The 19,331-nt window shown below is 33.9% G+C and overlaps 1 protein-coding gene across 3 annotated transcripts in view; it reads right to left on the minus strand.

The window, feature by feature from the left end:
- Positions 1-386: 386 nt before the first annotated feature.
- The window catches only part of FSTL5 (follistatin like 5), a 332,497-nt gene continuing 313,552 nt past the window's right edge, over positions 387-19,331 (minus strand). For all 3 annotated transcript variants that reach the window (XM_074905701.1, XM_074905702.1, XM_074905700.1), the window contains one exon: positions 387-1,400. In XM_074905701.1, coding sequence (XP_074761802.1) covers positions 698-1,400 — 703 coding nt within the window. In that variant the 3' untranslated portion in view covers positions 387-697. The remainder of the gene's footprint in view (positions 1,401-19,331) is intronic.

Genomic DNA, 19,331 nt, shown 5'->3' on the forward strand with positions numbered 1-19,331 from the left:
CTTGCCATAAAAATAAACTCCTCAAATTGCAGTGATCGGAAAACACTGCAAATATAATTTCTCCTTTTTTTTCTCTCCATGTATGTTCCACAATTTGAGACTAGAAATTTGATACCAAAAGTTTCTTTCCAATGACAAGCAATCCTGTAGCCACAGTGGGAATGAATTATACAATTTCTATGCTTTATCTTTCATGTGAGACTTTCGCTTCAAGGCACAAAAAGATTAAACAGTGGACTGGACAGAACAGGACATAACATTTCAGTTTTAGTCAAAGGTTGTACAATAGCTCTTATTTTGTGTCTGAAGCAAATCAAACCAAAATTTGAATCATATTTAGGTCTTCCATTTACAAATGAAAAGTATCATATTAAATTCCCTGAAGCTTTTTGTGTTGTTTTTTTTTTTTTTCCTACTTCCTTTAAAATAATGTATGATATTTATCGTCAATTTCAATATTTAGTCATTTCAGTCAAACACAATATCATCTGATAATTAATGAGTACCATTATTAAATAGCCATTGTTTTAGTAACTTTTAAGTGGAAGCTGATTCAAATTGTGTTCAAGTCAAAGAAATAACAGGTATAGAAGGGTCTAACAATTTAAAATGAAAATTGTGTAAATCTGAGGAATGGTGTAATTTAAGTGCAATGTACTGTAAAACTACTAATTCAGTAAATATCTAACACAGATCCTTATGCTTCTCCAACCCAAATTACTGTGTTGCCTCTCTCAACTTCAGTGATTTCACAATTTAACTTATTGAGACGTCCATCCAGGATAAACAGAGATTCCTTGGAAGGGGTCATGAGATACTGACCAAAAAGGCCACTGTCTTTTATAAGACGGTTCTTACTGTTCCAAGGCCATTCACCTGCCTTGACAGGCTCCTTCAGACTCTTCACCATCTTAACCTTGCCAGAGGAGAGCTCCATGAAAAGAACATCAGTTTGTGTGCTGGAGCTACAGTAGACGTTGTATTGATGAGCTTCAGTGAATGATGGCTGAAAAGCTACATCAGATATGTGCAAATTAGTGTGAATGTCAAATGCATTCTGTATTTCTCCTCTCGTTGTTATAGACTGGATCCTCATGAGACCTTTTGCATCATCAATGCTGACAAGGTAGTGTCCATCTGGAGAGATATGTGGTGTGCCTGTTACGTCACCATTGTATCCAATCACAGAATCAGTAACACTATCGACTATAAGCTGTGGTAGGACAGCCCCAGTGGTATCAGGCTTACAGCAGATAAAAAAATATCCTCCAAGATGCGTATAAGCCAGTGACTGAGGAACGCAATTATAATCCTTTAAACTAATTGTCTTGATGTACGACATAGTTTCTAGATCAATTTTCTGGAGCACGGGCTCATCCTTGTGAAGAATAAATCCAAACCTGGAAGGAAAAGCACAAAATCAAAGAAAGTCAGAGCTACTGTGTGCATTCTCTAGAAATGGGGAAAGCCATTATAAGCAAAGTAGAGCAGTTAATATGTGCAGCAGTGTATTGCTATATATCTCAGCTTCAGATGTTTCAGATATTAAGCAGTTTATAATATTTAGTTTTTAGTGTTCTTGTAATTGTAATTTAGAGTGCATCACATAAAATGTCTAAAACCCATTTATCTGATTAACAGGAAAAATATTTTTTTCCTACTGACATAGGGGAAAAGGTAAACATTACTCTGAGCATATCTATTCACTTATAACTTTTAAAAAAGCCAGGAAGGAGAAAAAGATTAACTATCAATAGATAGTACATCCCACATATTTTAATTCACTTCATATAGTTCTTCGACTTTCTTGGGAACATCAACTTAACCCAGCACTCATTGTTATTCAGACAATTATCTGAATCTTTCTCATTTTAATTCAGTAGAAATGAATATCATAAAAGGATTTAGGTATATGCCTCCTGACTATCTAAGTCCCATATTTCTTACAATTTAAATGACCATTTTTGCTTTTCCATACAGCAAGGAATTTTCACTGAACACGAATAATATGCTTAAACTTTAAATTCCTAGAGCTGAAAGTTTATAACATTTTAAATATAAACTATATGACTGTTCTCTAACATTAACATACAAGTTCTGACTACATTATCATTTGACTGTATATATGCAAAACCCACCGCTCTAAGTATTATGGAGTCACGTGAAAGTGTATTAGTTTTGCTTATAATCCAAGTAGCTTTCACAGCACTTTTCCCAAACAGCTGTTTTCCTTTGGCACATTTCTTATAACATTTTCCTCTGAATCTTTGATCATAAGAATAAAGCTGCATGCTGATACACAATCTAAAAATACCGTTCACATCCTGTTGATTTAAAGCACTATGGAAGACAGAATATTCCAACAACTGAGTTGACAATAGCACAAAATTTTCACACTATACTTTGCAATCCTGATATATTTACTAATCAGTGGACCACCAAAGTAACAGGCAAAAAGGTTTCAGGACATTATTCAGTCAGTTGCTCTGACATAAGACAGGGTGAATTACATCTGCACTTCCTACTAAACTGATACATTTTTAATTTTAGCCCCACCTTCTAAAATCCTTGCATACTGTTTCAGTATCATAGGATCACAGAATGATTTTGATTGGAAGGGACCTCTGGATTTCATTTGATCCACCTCCCACCCAAAGAAGGGCCAGTGTGAATCAGACTCGCCACGATTACAATTTCTGCTGATTATGAGATCATTTTTGCCTTTGATTATTCATCCAATAATAAATAGATGTGATCTGAATTAAATTGTCTTGGTTAGAAAAAGGGTGAGAGAGACTTCACAAAAATTATGACAAGAAAACTTGATGTTTACTGCTACTTTTCTATTCACAAGGTCTGTTCTGTCCTAGAGGAAGACTAGGATCATGAGGCAGAATTTGAATTTTAGTTGGTTTTGTCATCTAATATTATCCTTCTCTTAATCTTTTTGGGCAAAGTAATTGATTCCTGATTCTGTTATTAGGTAGTAAGAAGTTTTTGCTCATGAGAAACAAAGTTGTATTTTATTAAGTAAAGAATCATCCTATAATAGAAGAGGTTAAATAGCAAGCAACATTCTGACGTTTCAAGTGTTTATGGTATACCTCAGTGTTCAATAACCAACATTACACACATTAGCAGGGGTTAAAAAAGGACAACAGAATTAGCTTATTGATTGTCTTTTACATAACAGCCTTCAATGTAAAGCAATAATCAGTGAACTGTCCAGAAGCGCTCACGGCTTTCTGGACAATGACTTATGACACATCTGCTACTTAATCTTTACTTCTGCTGGACAATAACCAAAACACCCAGTGCATCTTAAAAGGACTTTTCTGGATGAGAACTGACTAAGTGCTGGACATGGTCATCACTGTTGGTTTCATTAATATCAAATGCAAAACAAAACTGAAATACCTAGATTGCTAAATCAAGCACTAAAAAATTAGAAAATGTAAAAACAACAAAAAAATAAAGAATGTTATGAGTTAATGCAGCCAAACTTTTTGATCTTTCGAGTTTATTGTGTATAGTCAATCTTCAGGCCTATTTCTAATACACTTAGGTTCATGTAATTGCATGCAGGCTGCTCTCTCTTCATCCCTGAGCTACTCCAGTGTTACTGCTTTGGAATCCATTGGCCACATCTGAGGAGCAGAGGTTGTAATGGGGGTGGGGGGGGTGGGTTTCATGTGATGTAGACTGGTGGCTGAGTGGAGGATAACCACACTCCTGCAGAGGGAAGCATGGGGTGAACTCAGCAGGAATTCATCTTATGGTTTAGATTTAGCCTGTACAGGTAGCAGGTTAGAAAACATAGAGAAGGAACGTGGAGAAAAGTGGGCATACTGCTGTGCAATAAAATGGTTGGTACATGCAAGAGACATAAGGGTACTTTTAGAAGGAGAAACCGGACACATGAAAAAACCCGTGATTATTGTGGAACAGTGTAACATGGGGGACAAAAATTACACTAGTTAATCTAAGAATGGAGAAATTTTTTAAAGGTGAGCTAACCTATACAGTTCTTGGAAGATTAATTCAATAAAACAAATTGGTGAATATCAGGAATATACTAAAATTGTTTCATTTTTCAGGTAAATAGGTAAACATTATTATTTTCAAAGAAAAATGGATTTTTCACTTAGGTCTGCTCCTATTCAATATGATTTAAAAAAATTCTGTTCTTAGAAGAAATTACATTGAATATCTGTATTACAAGATAAAGTTAATATCAATTAATGATGTCATTTTCATAAATTAAGAAATTATTATGATGCTCATGAACCCTTTTCAATTTTCATTATGTTAATGAGATAAAGGTATACGAAGACAAGTGAAATACCTAATTTTAGGTTAATGTGATGGCAGGTACTGAATACATTAAATATTTTATTTTCAGCTATTATAGTATTACTTAATCTATTTTAATGTAAGTACACAGTACAGACATTTTTTGCTTTAATAACTTTTGATCTCAGTTTCAATAGTGAACACTAAGAAAGTTTTTTTGTTGGAGTTTGGTAAGGGCTTTGAAAACATTTTTCTCTTCCAGTACACCAATACAGAATCACAGAATCATCAAGGTTGGAAAAGACCTTGAGGGTCATCTAGTCCAACCATTAACCTAACACTGACAGTTCCCAACTACACCATATCTCTCAGTGCTGTGTCAACCCAAAACCAAAGTAATGGGGAAAAAACAGGAAATCTTATTTAAAAGAGAAAGAAAAGGCTGTTTTTAACTTATGAAGGTACTTAAAACAGACTCATTTCCAAGTGACACTTTCAGATATACAGAAACATACTCAAAAGCAATTATGCGATTTTGAAAATCACATCAGACACCATCTATATGATTAAATGTATAAATACTTTTGAAAGTTTGGCCTGTATTAAATGTATTTATTTTTTTGCTATAATAGTCATTTAACATTCAAACACATTTTATATGTTTTATCGTATATGTGTGTCCATCATATTTCATGGTACCTTTATTTAACTACAGAAAGACTTAAAATTTGGCTGTATATTTTGAGTTGCACTCTAGTTTCTATCCCAATTGAGAGAAAACACAAGTAATTTTAAAAAGTAATGAATTTTTAACCATTTTCTACCACAAACCAAAATTAAGAATCTAAATAAGTATATTTTAAACTGAACAAGCCCTTAAACATTTTTCTCATATATCACATATCAACCTGACAAGCAAAACTAAGAAATCTTTGTGCTGCTTGCAAATCTATTTATTTTAAAGATTATTCCAGCTGATGAAAGGGACCTTTTCTTTCTGAAGTAAAATGCAAAACAAGATTAGCATCAATTATCTAAATCAGCGATTCTTACTTGCTGATTTAAATCATGATTAAAATGAGGGATTTAAATCACTTTGATTCAAAGAAATCTGCCTTACTTAGGAGTACTTGATTAAGCAGTGTTAATGATCAATTTATGTGATATTTTTGCATTCAAATGTAATTTGACTTCAAGAGAAATATATATGTTATTAATCTTTGCTTCCTAAATATTATTCCCAGCATAATATGTTTCTGAACCACAGGTACACTCAGCACATGTTAACTTTGGTTGCATAAAACCCTTGACTACCAAAACAGTGAACATATCTCTAAATTAAAGTCTTACATACCTTCCCTAAGTGTTATGTCAGTTGAAGTTGTGGAAAGACTCAGACTTGACAACTAGCTTTCCCCACTGAGGAGGATGCTGCCATTGATTTGTCCTCCATCTACTCATTAGCTGGTGGTACCTTCTGCCAGATGAATCCCCTAAATTTTGCCAGCTAAGAGGTCTGCGTAAGCACTCCTCAATGCATGCCATTAGGATAAATTTACTTATTGCAGAATCATTTAAATGTTAAACAGTATATGTTGATTAACCTGGTTGGTATGAATGAAATAGTTTAGGAGACAGAGCAGATTGTGAGTATAAACTTTCCCACTAGCACACATAGATTTAAAAAAAGGTTGTTTGTCTACAGCAAGGGACTCCAAATCTTCAGGGTTAATCACATCCTTATTCTAGAGTGACTAAGCAAATACATTTTAAAAGATAAACTAGCTGATGACATATCATGCCTCAAGTATTCCAGCCACAATTTACCAAAGCATTCTAGTTTCTTATGCAGCTTTATGAATCTCTTTGTAACATTTAGTTCCCAGTCCAAAAGGCACAAGTAAAAAGCTTACAGTATCTTTGATAGATTGTTCTTCCAATTTAAATAGTAGCTTCAGCTTTGGTAATTGAGTTTACTTTGAAAACTAAAGAAACTGTTTTCAAGACTGCAACCAACTTATCCTGATGCTGTATTTGTTGCACTTAGGAGATCTACTGTCCCTTGCTCTGAAGATATTAAGATACTTGACTTTATAGTCTCTTGCTGCAGCAGCTAATCATATATATTCTAATAATCTTCTATACCTGAATACCCATTCACAATGTATCTTATTTTTAAAGTGTGCAAGGGGCAGTTTAATAGAAATGTTTTTCTGCGATTGTTCATTTTCACATTCTTAAATCTTCTCAACTTTGTAGACTTAAAATTATTTACAGTTATCCATGCTATTCATTGTGTTCTGCTTATTTCTGAATTTGAAAACACAGCTTTAGGAGATATGCCCCCTCTTCCTTCCTTCAAGTAGAAATTTCTCTAGCCCTGGAAAAATGTAATTCCACTTCTTGTAAAGTTAACGTGCTAAAGACTTTTTGCTTTATAATGTTTACTAGTTCAAACCTTAAAAACCCACTACTTCGGACACAGATGTAAAGTTATCCTAGAGGTAATGTTTTTGGAGCTGAGTACACTAAAAGATCAGCTATGTGAACAGATTAACACATGGAATTTAAGTAGCAGTTTTTACTTACTGATTTCAAAGCAATTTATAAATATTACAGAAAGTGAAGAAAGAAGCTGAATGATTTGCCTAAGGCTATATAATGATCTGTTGGCAAAGTCTGACTTATCTAAGGCCCAGCATGCTTTCTAACTGATCATGCTATGGGCTACCATTGCAGCTGAGGTCATAAAAACAGAGATGGGAGCAAGTACAGACAACTAAAATTTATTTTGAGTAAGAATATAGGAAATCACTTTGTCAAATAATATTTATGAATATTAAAATTAGACAGAACTCTGGATCTGGGTGGGAGAGAAGATCCGAAGTGGGAAACTGGTAAACCTTCATGAAGGACCTACCCTTCCCCAGAACGAGAAGTATGGCTGCCAAAGGAATTTATTAGAACTAATAGGGTTTTATCAATGCTATTGTTTAAACAATTCTTTCTCAGCCGGTCATATTGCCTGTAACTTTTCAGTGCCCAATTAAAATTCAGTAAAGCTGGACAGAGATGTAAATACCCTAACAGACCAATAATACTGATGAAAAAGAAGTGGGGAAAAAATTTGTTTCAAAGCTGCCAAACTTCTTGGCTGTAAAAGGATTTGGCAAGCTGTTGGATATATTTGTTTGTCTGCTTCTCTCAGTCAAAGTTGTGTGGCTGGGATTATGAGAAGCCGAACAAATCAAGACAGAGGTCTGTTCATGTGCCTGTGAGTTTTGTGTGACTGATTTTTAGTCTATGAGAACTACTAGGCAGAGGCATAGGGATGGAAAAAGTAACGGAAGTTCTAGAGGGAAGATACAGAAGGAAAAAGGAGAAGTGAAGAAAACTGATACAGAAAGCTAAGATTCCACATCTGGTATAGTAAAAATAACCAAAGAATGAGAAATTATACTTTCATTACCTAAGGATGAGGAAGTATTTTCCAAGCCACTAGCAACTAAGGAAGATGATAAACAGGACTTTTATAGGAACATATATCTGTCAGGTTAGATAATTTGTTCCTGATAATTTTAAAAGAGTTGACTAGCTCTTAACATTTTAATAAATCTCAGAATAACAGGAAAATTTGGAAAGTCTAGAATAAGATTGTTGAAATATTCATAAGATAAAGTCAGGTATCTCAGCTAAGCTGAATAGCTTGATACATATCCCGGAGAAATAATAAAATACACGATGTGAGAACCAACTATAGAAAAACGTGAACATAATACAGTCAACATGGGTTTATGGAAAAACGAACTTTGTCAGACAAACCTAATTTAATTTTTTTATTAGAAAACTTTGCTGAAGGTAACTGAATACCAGGAGGGTATACCTTTCTTGGAATAAAAACTGATACTGAAGGAAAAATAATTTTTCTGCAATAAAAAATAGTTGTCAATGCAGAATCATCACTTTGCAGGGAAGTTTTGCTTCTGCTTGTTATCAGCTCTGATACTTCACAAAATTTTCACGGGTGATTTGGATGTAAATATGTGTCTATGACATCAAGGTTGTAAATAATGACAGGAAAGTCATTACATTAGTCAGCTGCTTATTTAAGAAAAAGTATTCAAACTAGCCAAGTGCAATGACAAGCAACTTTACATGTGAATGAGGAATGCAGGACATGCATATAGAATATTCTGAAAAGTTGAGACAATGAGGGGATTTAAGGATCATAGCAGACATGCAGGTCAGTGTGAGATCTGAGTCTAATGAGTCAAAAAAAAGAAACAAAAGCCCTTGTACAGTCCTTGAAGGAATACAGAGAGAGGTGAATAAGAATAATGCAACTGTTTCATATCTATATTCTACACTGGGGAGACCAAATTAAGAATGCTTTATGCTGTTTCATTTCTGCCCTTCTAAAAAGGAATACTAAAAAATTAGGGGCAAGTAAAAATCTGAAAATTATATGAGAGATGGGGACAATGATTTTAAGTGAGAGTTTGAATCCAATATATTTAGCTTATGAAAAATATAATTGAGACATGAGTTATTTACAACCTATATATATATACCTGAGTGGAGAGAACATACTGTTTAGTAATTTTTTCTTTAATTTCACAGAGAAATTATAATATTGGTGGCAGACTGAAACCAGACAAATTTAAATTAGAAATAGATAATTTTTTCTAACAATGTAGACAATAAACCCTTGCAACAAACTATCACAGACATGATGAATTTTCTTTGGTGGGAATCTCCAGGAAAAGAGTATGCTCTTTATTGGAAGATTTGTCCAAGCCCAAGTAGATGTAGATTTAGAAATATAATATTCAGTATCTGAATTTCTGGATGACTATTTGAAATGTTTAAAAACTATACTACTTATAGAAAGTCAGAAAAGATGTTCTCATGGTCTCTTCTAGCCTGTGACTATATGAAACCAATTTTTTGGCTTTACCCATACAATCAAAATTCAAGAAGTACAGTAGAATTTAATCCTACTCAGTCATTTGATGAAGAGATTTAAACAATCAGCCAAGTATTTAAAATCTTATTAAATTAATTGTGATTGGACACAATACCTTAGCTCATACACACACACAAGAAAAAAAGATTAGTATTCAGAGGAATCTGTCTTTCTACAGGTCTGAGGTTTAGATGCCACTTTTACACCCGCTGTATAGAAAAAAAGCTGGGGTTTAAAAATTAATTTTACACTGTTTCTGGTCTTAATTATGAATTTCACATGTGAGTTAATAATAACTTTTACAATTACTGATCTCTCATACACACATATATATCTTCAAAATAAATGTTCCCCTTGACAACACACTGGTCTCCAAATGTAGGAACTTTGTGAATTGCTTAGAAAATGTTACATCTATACAACTATAACAGCTATAATTTCACTTGGGAAGAAAGACATACTAAAGATGGGATGGTCATTCCTTTGAGGTTTATTGATCTAAATGCAGAAGATTATGGCTGAATAGGTTGGAGGAATAGTGATAGATCATGAACACCTTCTTCAGTACAGTTACCAGCTTGCACAAGCTATGATCAGTTGCAAATAAATTTTGGCCCACTGTCCAATAAACTAATTGCTGCCTTCTAACCACCAGGTGAATCTGTCTGTACTTCCCTTCTGTCCAGTATTAAGAACCTTCCCAGCTTGCCAGTGTCAGATTATTAACTCTGATTTCATTGCCAGGTTGGCCTTCAACTTTCCGATGAGGAGGCAAGAGCATCTGTAAAAAAGTAGTACTTACCAGATTTGTCAGAAAACAGTATGGCAAGTCACTAAGGTTAAAGGCAGCTTTGGATTGCACAGGTTAGTAGATTGGGGGACCCAAAAAAGCCATACGTAATAAAAGAGCATGATTTACCAGAGCTGCAACAAATGCTGTACTCCAGTGGTGTCTATAGACCCGGTTTAATAGGGATATTTCACAAAATTTATATTAGTAAGAGAGTTTTGTTGGAGGTCTCAGTAAACCAAATCAGCAAGTGTATAGGCTGAGCTTTCACTCTCCTATTTTTTTTTTTCATTCAAAATAAAACAAATTATTAAATCTGAGTAAAGAAGTCTGCACTACTACTCTATGTTCTGTGGATAGATGAACTCAACCCCCAAAGCTACTATAATCTTATATCTTTTTCAAAATGTCTTAGTTTTCTAAAAGGATTAAAAAAATAGAGCCATTCATAATCATGCGATGAAATTGTGTCTGTCACCTATGCACTGTTAGCCTGTTTTTTGTGGATAGGCTATTGGAAAACAACAAGTGATACTTGAGAGTACCTTCACTTTTCCCAAATGATTTATAGATAGATGGTGGTGTATTTAATGCAAAGTTTCCTTTCACATAGATTGATATGCAGAAGCCTTGCACTGTTCATTAATCCCTGATTAATATTTATGAGAATCTCAACCCTCATGTCTCTTCTATGCAGTGAATTCTTGCACAATATCAGACAGCATATAAAGGCGTTTGTCAGAGTGCATATTGGGATCCTGTGCAACTCAAGCCTGCAAGACATGAGAGCAAATCTTCACATTTACAATAATTCATTTTACAGTTAATGCAAGTGGGAATCTGTAGCCTGTGGGCATATCACTACAACTGGAGTAAATTCTAGAACTATGAAATCTGAGATGATTTCTTTCTTCACTCACTCCATATGAATGAATAATAAAGATTTTAATCCTGTATTTTCAAGATTTTCAACCATACATTTTGACAAATAGTTAAAAGAAATAGGAATAATAAAACTTAACCACTCTGTAGCACTTTCCATATGATTCTGTAGCATACTGGGTTTGTCTGGGATAGAATTAATTTTTTTCATACCAGCCTGTATGGTGCTGTGGTTTAGATTTGTAAACAGAAGTGTTGATAACCCACCAATGCTTTAGTTATTGCTAAGGAGTGTTTGCACAGCATCAGGGCCTTCTCTGTTTCTCACTTTGCTCTCCCCACAAGTAGTCAGGGTGTGGGCAAGAAATTGGGAGGTGACATAGCTGGGACAGCTGACTCTAACTGACCAAAGGGATATTCCATGCCGTATAACATCATGATCAATAATAAAACTCCTTACGAAGTAGCTGTTGCTCCTGCTAGGTGGGGGTTCAGCTGTCAGCTGGGGTCAATCCACCACAGGGAGTCATTAGTTTTCCATAAAAGCTAATGAGCTTCACAGTACACAGACAAGGGGAAACTGAGGTAGATAAAAAAGACTTGTCCAAACTAACTAAAAAGAGACAGGAAGAATATCCTAAGAAGTGTTCACTGCAAAATGCATTAAAAAAAAAAAAAAAAAAAAAAAAAGTGAAGCTCATATGGATGAGTGCCTTATTTTCCTAATTTTAATGAAACAAACACCCACATATTTAAGAGTAAAATTGCAATGACTAAGTTATCAACATGTTATAAATCTAAAATATGGGATTTGGGTCATAATTTTATGGACCTGTAAGCCTGTATGTAACACAAAACCAGTGAAAAGTAAACCCATGAATTGTATCATTCTTTTTCCCCAAATAGTTATCATAATTACCACTATCCTATTTCTCTAACTACTGCAAAACTGTTAACCTGAAAACTTTCATTGCCAAGCCGACAAACAAAGGACTCTATATAGCAAGTCAGATTAATGTTCTACCAAACTACTCTCTCATCAGAGCATCAAATGCCTGAGTATGGGAAAACTCTCAACAAGTGGGTTTAGAATAACATGCTTACAGGAATTTGCCCATCTTATGCCATGAAGCGTGAATGTTAAACTCATACTTTAAAAGGTATTAATTTTGGAAATCTTACTGGGTATTATTGTTATACATCCACATTACCAGTTTTTACAAGTCTTATCTCCTCTCTCTTATCACATCCAATTTTCACATTATTTTTCATGCAATTTCTATCACCTTAAGTTTCATTGTTTATGACAGGTATAAAGGGTAAAAACGAATTTTCTTTTAATATAAATGCTCACACAGTATACAATTTATGAAAAAACGTGCAAGTGCAGTGTATGTTATCACAACAAGATTTATATAATTAGCTCCCTTTCACTGCCCAAAATACTTATTCAATCACTGTGCTTTAAAGGTGGTGAGCTACTTTCAAACCAGATCCAAGCCACCTGTTACTGTAGAAAAATAGTTAATTATGTTTTCGAAAAAGTAATGTTGGTTTTATACAAAAATCCTGTCAAGTTCTTTATCAAATCTGTTCAGCCTAAGTAGCTTTGACTGTTGCATTGCACAATGGGAATATGTTGCTTTTGAGGAATGAACAAGAATTCCTTTTTTCCTCTCAAATATTTTGCTGTTCTTACATATCTCTTACATCATCGTTCTAGCTATGCCAAATATGTTTTAATGTGATTAAACAATTAAAAATGTGTACAGCTTCCTGCTCTGCTTTCTGCAGGTTTGTTCCATAACAAGAAGCTAGATTTCAACAAATTAATTACAAAATATATTATAGAAATATCATTGGTGGAATGTATTATGCATTAGTAGTGGTAAATGAACCTCAAAACCAGAACCTTAACATAAATCTTTAGTGACTCACTAAAGTTCTGTGGAAGGTTTCCTGGATATAAGATGTCACACTTACCAGCATAAATCCCCATCTTTACCCCAGTAGTACCTAAATAATTTTTTTCCTGTTTTCCAGTGTTGAGGAAAGGCTTAATAAGAAACTTATTCCCAATGCCAGAAGATTGGTAATTACTGCCTGAACTTCATCAGTGCCACTTTCTACTATCCCTTTCCATATCTGGAAAAGGGTAGACATTGTTTTCAAACCAAAATACATCGCCATTACACGAGGAGTTTGTATATTGTCCAGCCTTCTCTGAAGGCAGTTGATGTAGCCATAGGGCAAACACTCATCTTGTGAGTTGCTTCATAGCTAATGTAGTGCTGATTAAATCTGGCAAGGATTTTGTTACCCTTTTTTATGACTGTGCATAGGTATGTAGCAAAAGGTCCTTAAGCATTTAAAAATGTTGTCTTCAGACCCTTCTGTCATCTAATTTTTCAGGGCAGAGGGAGGGATAAGAGAGTAAAAAACCCACGCCAGTTCAGTGCTGAGACCGCATGAAATAGGACTCTAAACGTGCAGTTTACTTACTCCAGTCTGCAGAATTTTAACGTGGGTGTGTATTATTTGATATAAAAAGTGCATGTGTTGGCATAACATAAATATGCATATACGTGTATGTGTATATATAGCAGGTATAATATCCCAGTCTTCAGTTGAAATATAAGCAGAAATCCATGCACTAGGGCATCCCTTCTTTGACTGTTTTTTCTTCTAATACCAGAAGTGGATTAATAAAAATCCTTTTTTTGCCTCACATATTATGGGTTTCAGTCCTAATGCTCCAGATGTTTTCTTTGTTCCTCTCTGCACAATCATGTATCTTCCAAATTTTCCTATGAGGAGCCCACTGATGCTTTTTCAGGTCAAATGGTAAGATCCTTGAAAGTGATGACCTTTCCCTGTCCTCTCAAGAGATAAGCATGCTTCCTCCCTTTAGGATTAAACATAAACATTTTCATGACACAGTTGATGAATTGGACAGCTGAATGCTCATATCCCAGTATCATATATCATTTAGAATAGCAGTGCTAGATCTCAAGACATACAAAGCTGAATTTTGAGTGCTTTTCTGATAAGGATTTCAAGTAATAGATCATAAAATTAAAAAGGTATATTTTAGATTAAGCATACATGCAAATTGAGTACACTGCCAAAATGGCCAGTGTAATTTAAAGTACTTTATTTTTTAGAATCTGGTCTTTTCATCAGTTTATTAAAAAATGATGTATAAACCAGGAAATAAAAAATTACAAAACCAATATAAAGCTTAACCCCGTCTCTTCCAGAGTGAATAAATGTTTACATTTACATCCTTACTGTTTTGAAATAAATAAGAAAAAACATATTTCTGCAGTCCTAAAAAGCACAGCTGCTTCCCTCCTCTACAATCATATCAGTAGTCACTAAGAAGGTTGAAAAATTGCCATTATGAATGTTCAGCCTCAACACCACTCCTCACTACAGATATCACTCTCTACAGGTAGTATTCCTTTCCTGGAGACACCTACTTTTCTGTCCATAACTATGCATGTTTACATATGAGTTAACACCTAGTTTGATATTTTTGCCAACAGAGGTCTAGTCCATACAGTCAACGGTCCAGGGAATTTATTAAGATGACCAGTGCCAGAGCCCTGTACAGGGTGAGCAAAATTGCCTTCTAGACTCTGCTATCTGTATAGACTAGATCTCCATTAACTATAGCAGAAAATAGACAGCTTACACACACAGATACACTGTATTTTCACACCTAAATCTAGGTGCCTACAATCCGAACCTCACGCTCACAGTGAGTGCGAGGTTCAGAATGAAAGCATAATACCCCAAACCAGCCTTTTAAAAAATTGCACAGATTTGGAAAATTGAGTTTTAAATGATTTATACTGTATCAGTATATGAGTAAGAGCTACAATTATGCTTGAAATATGATTGTCTGTTTTTCCAGGCCATTGTAATAAGTTGAGGTATCACACAGCTGTAGAGGCTATAAAAGCTGCCCTTTGTGGTCAGAAATTAAAATGACTGCTTAGAGGAGAAGCTAGCACTGCTACAAGTGCCTGGATAGAGACATGTGTTGTATGACTCTCCATGCAAAACAGAGCTAAAAGAAGAATGCATATCCCTCCCAGAATTCTCAGTGGCCAGTTTCCACAGCTCCTGAAGGGTAGCTTTAATATAAAGTCATGAATTAATTTTTCTTTCCACAAAAAGTGTATTTTTTCAACTATAACAATCAGCTTCAATATTTTGTTAAGGCTAGAGAGTCACTGAAAAGACAAAAGTTGTTCGACATCTGCCTTTCATTTTATTTTCTTAGGGTTTTTCAGAGCTCCAAGAATTGTATGCAAATCTTATCGTTTTATCACTATATCTTAGTGAAATACATTTTCATGTCACTGTTAAAGTATTTGACATAGTCTGCTAGAACTAACACCATGGTCTACTGCATAATATCAAGATGGAATCACATCGTGACTTTTAATCACATCATGACTCTTATTCAGACACTGTATTTGCAGTTTTAACAAATATTTTTCAAGAAAAATATATAATATAATGGAATGTGGCTAGTAATCATGCTATATCTACCAATTTTAAAAGTTTAGGAAATCTCCTGTTTTTAAAAGATGAATTTTATTTTTTTTTTTTTTTCTGTTTGCGCAGACAGGAACTATGAAAGCTTTGCAAGGGAATGGTACACCACCTATGTAACAGTTTTTCACATTGTAGAGGAGGATGGGTCCCACGTGGGTAACCCAGGAAGGAATTCAAGCCTACTGAGTGACTATTACTTGAATTAACTATACCACACTTAGGCTCAGCTTGTCTTACCTTTATTTATTGCCTTTATAATACTGTGACATTCTACGAGGTTATTGTACAAAATATACTCAAGCAGAAGTCACAAGAGAAAAAAAACTCATGAAGAAGAACTGAAACTCAAGGCAGAATTTAGGGCAGCTTTGTATGAACAAAGTTTATATTAATTTGCTGCATTTGAAAACCTTCAGTTCATCCCATAATAATATTGGATCTCCAGTAGTTATTCAGACTGAGGAATAATACTGAGATCTGTAGCTATAAAAATTAGTGAAGGTGCAATATTATTTTGATTAGAAGTTCTAGTCAAGTACGAATTAATAATGGACCAGATATTCCAACGTTCCAAAGTCATGTGATTTCTGACACTGCATCTTCAAAACTGTATCATTTTTTTTCCACCTTTCAGACAGAGAAAGTTAGTTTGCATCTCCTATGCACAAAGAATAGCCAAACAAGATGCTAGTGTGGAGATGCCAACAAGCAGTAAATTAACAATCTGGCTTCCTGTATGTTATTTTCTTCCTTTAGACAAGCCATATATATTTCTTACTACTGCAACTGCATTCATTATAAAAGAGGAAATATCTAACCACTGGTTAAAAAGACAAAAAAAAAAGAAAAGCTTAAGAAAAAGTTTCCTAGAAATGTGAATAAATTTCATCATACTTTAAAAAAATTAATATATTAAGATAAATCTGTATATATTGTTGAGATCAGAAAAATCAACAGAATAGAAGATGATGATGATGATGATGATGATGATGTAAAAACATGTCCTCTCTCCTTTTTGTTTCTGGCCCTACACACACAGATTACCCTCATATCAATAGACATTTTTAAAGAGATATCTGAGATCAAACCCTTAAGGAAAATTATGTTCTCAAAACAGAAAGCACATAAAAGAGAATTAGATGAGATACAATAAAAAATTATCTATGCAAGAAGCAAACAGCAGTATTGTTGTACAAAAGAGGTTTTTTAACCTCTGTAACTTAATTCAAGAAAATAATAAAAAACATTGTCTACTTTATCCTGAGTGATTAACATTTGTGTTTAAAGCCACTCAACATTCTACACATTAGGAACCATTTTTTCAAAATTTATACAACAAAGTCAAACTAGGACCTAGCTCAGATCAGCTGACCAAAAGTTTTCTGGGAGTCAAAGTAAATGTCATTAACTGCCCAAGAACAGTCTGTTAGAGGATCAGGTTTACCCTGATCCTATAAAAGGCTTCTAATCTGGCAACATAGGAAAGAAAGTATTACCATATAAACAAAGTTCTAAAATAGAAGTGTATTATATACAAAACATTTTTTCTAATTAAATGAACTATCCACAGTAGCTCTGGAGAAGGAAATATTAGCAAATAAGGAAAGGAAAAAAGGAAAATTGGTCTAAGAACGGTTTTCTTAGCTGTATAGCTCAATTGGTCCGTTGAGATTTCATCACCAGCACAACAACAACAAAGAAGTACTTTTCCCTCAACTAAGGATTTTCCAAGAACTTAACATACAACACTGTAACCCTTATTTCCTTTGTTAAAATTATTCTCACTTTCTATCCATACACTGATTTATTTTAGTTCAGAGACCTTGCATTCATACCAATTAAATCATCATGCAATTCATTTTCCTTAATTAATTTTAAAAGACATAATTTATTTTTTATTGTATTTTCTATTACAATTACTGTGTATATTGCACAAATAAAATATTTACTTCTAGATAAAAACCACGCTTTTCATTTTGGAACTGTTTCTGATTTCAAAAACTGTCAGCATTGCAAGGCATACCAGTCTTATCCTGAGGACTTACAAAATTATTGTTGCCTAGAATAGTTCATTTCTGGCAGGTTGCTGAGAAAAGACCTTTCTTTAATTTCTTTTGCTCAGAAATGGTTGTTTGATGATAACAAAAGGCTAAGTGGATTTTGCCCAGTAGCTACTGCTCATCAGCACAAATGGTGTCTTTCTTTTGGGTACTATGACAGTATTTAAAGTTTGTTTTCCGAATTTTGTTCCTGATGCTCTTCACAACACTAAGAATACTTGCTTCATACTTTTGTTTTTCATCAGAAAAGGCTTTTTTTCTCTTTCTTTGGTATTGTATATAACAGCATTAAGCACAAATCATCTTCCTATCTGAGGACATATTTCCATCTTAGAGAACATTTTGATAATTCTCTATTTTTGTAAGTGTTTATGTGTGTGAAAATATATATTCATACACACATCTGTAAAAGATTTTTGTCTTCTTCATCACTTTTATTTATTTACTTGTTGTAATTACTGTAAACAAATTATTTAGAAGTGCCTCCTAAAAAAGATAAAAATATTTGCAGCAGTAATGTGTGACTGTGATAATGTACCTGGGAAATATTAACATAATAGTCCTAAGAAACAGGAACAGGTAAAAAATTGGTCAAAAGAAAGAAAATGAAAAAAAAAACCCACAGAAAATAAGGTTGTGGGGTCACTCTCATGAAAATGAGTAATTTTAGTGTAAAACAAGATCGTCACTATCAGTTCTGTTAGACGAATGAAAAGGTCAGTTCTGATGAAGAATGGAATTTGATGACAGGTCTCATTTTCTAAAAGTATTGACTATTTTATTATACTCTTGATTGGGAAGAAGTTCTGGGTTTTGAAAACTTCAGGTTTCTGAGTTCTTACAGACTTGCATATTAAATATCTCCTCTGTACCTTTCCAAATAGAAGAAAAAAATGTCTATATAATAACAGGAATTCTCTAAGATTTATAAATTATAAAATAAAGGAAAGAGGAAAATTAATATATAGGTATAAGTTGCTTTCAATTAAAATCAATAATATTTTTATTCTTTGGGTATGGATTTAGGAATACCTTTTTAGGATGAAAAATGGATGCCAGCAGAAATCTAATCCATCAGAAGTCATATATGCTTCACAACTTACTTGATAATATTGTTACAAAGAAATATAGGTCTTTTTATAGAGTAATTCAGAAAGGAAATTAATATTCAATTGTAAGATCTATGAAATCAACATTTTAAAATCTATGGCAGTGGATTCTCTTAATAATGATAAAATTCCTGATCAGATCCTAAAATATATTGAAATAGAAGAGGAATGATGGATTATGCAAAGGCGGGGGGGGGGGGGGGGAAATCCCACAAAGGGTCTGCTGTGCTTTACAGAGGTGATAATAACATGATGCTGAACATCAACATCACTTGAGATATAGGAATGAAAGAGAAGTGATCTTTATAGTAAGTATTTCAAAATTTCAGAGATTGATATTCCCAGTTTTGTTCTGGAAGCACTGGAGCTCTTTATTCATTTTTGATCTTGCCTTGTACATACCTCATAGAAGCGAACCTGTTTTCACTATTTTTATTCTCAGTGAAGGAATTCAGTGTAAAGAAGATTAAGTTGGATGGCTGAGCCTCCACAGTCAATGATGGCCAAACATACTAAATTGATTCTTTCTTTTTCTCTCTCAGCACATACTGACCATTATTTTGAAAAATAAGGATATCAAGAAATTCAAGATAGCCACGCAAGTCAGAAAGGAAGAAATATAATTTCTACAGGGCTTGAAGGAATCCTGACAAGTGCTATGT

The sequence above is a fragment of the Athene noctua genome, chromosome 4 (genome assembly GCF_965140245.1).
Source record: "Athene noctua chromosome 4, bAthNoc1.hap1.1, whole genome shotgun sequence".
NCBI classification, from domain to species: domain Eukaryota; kingdom Metazoa; phylum Chordata; class Aves; order Strigiformes; family Strigidae; genus Athene; species Athene noctua.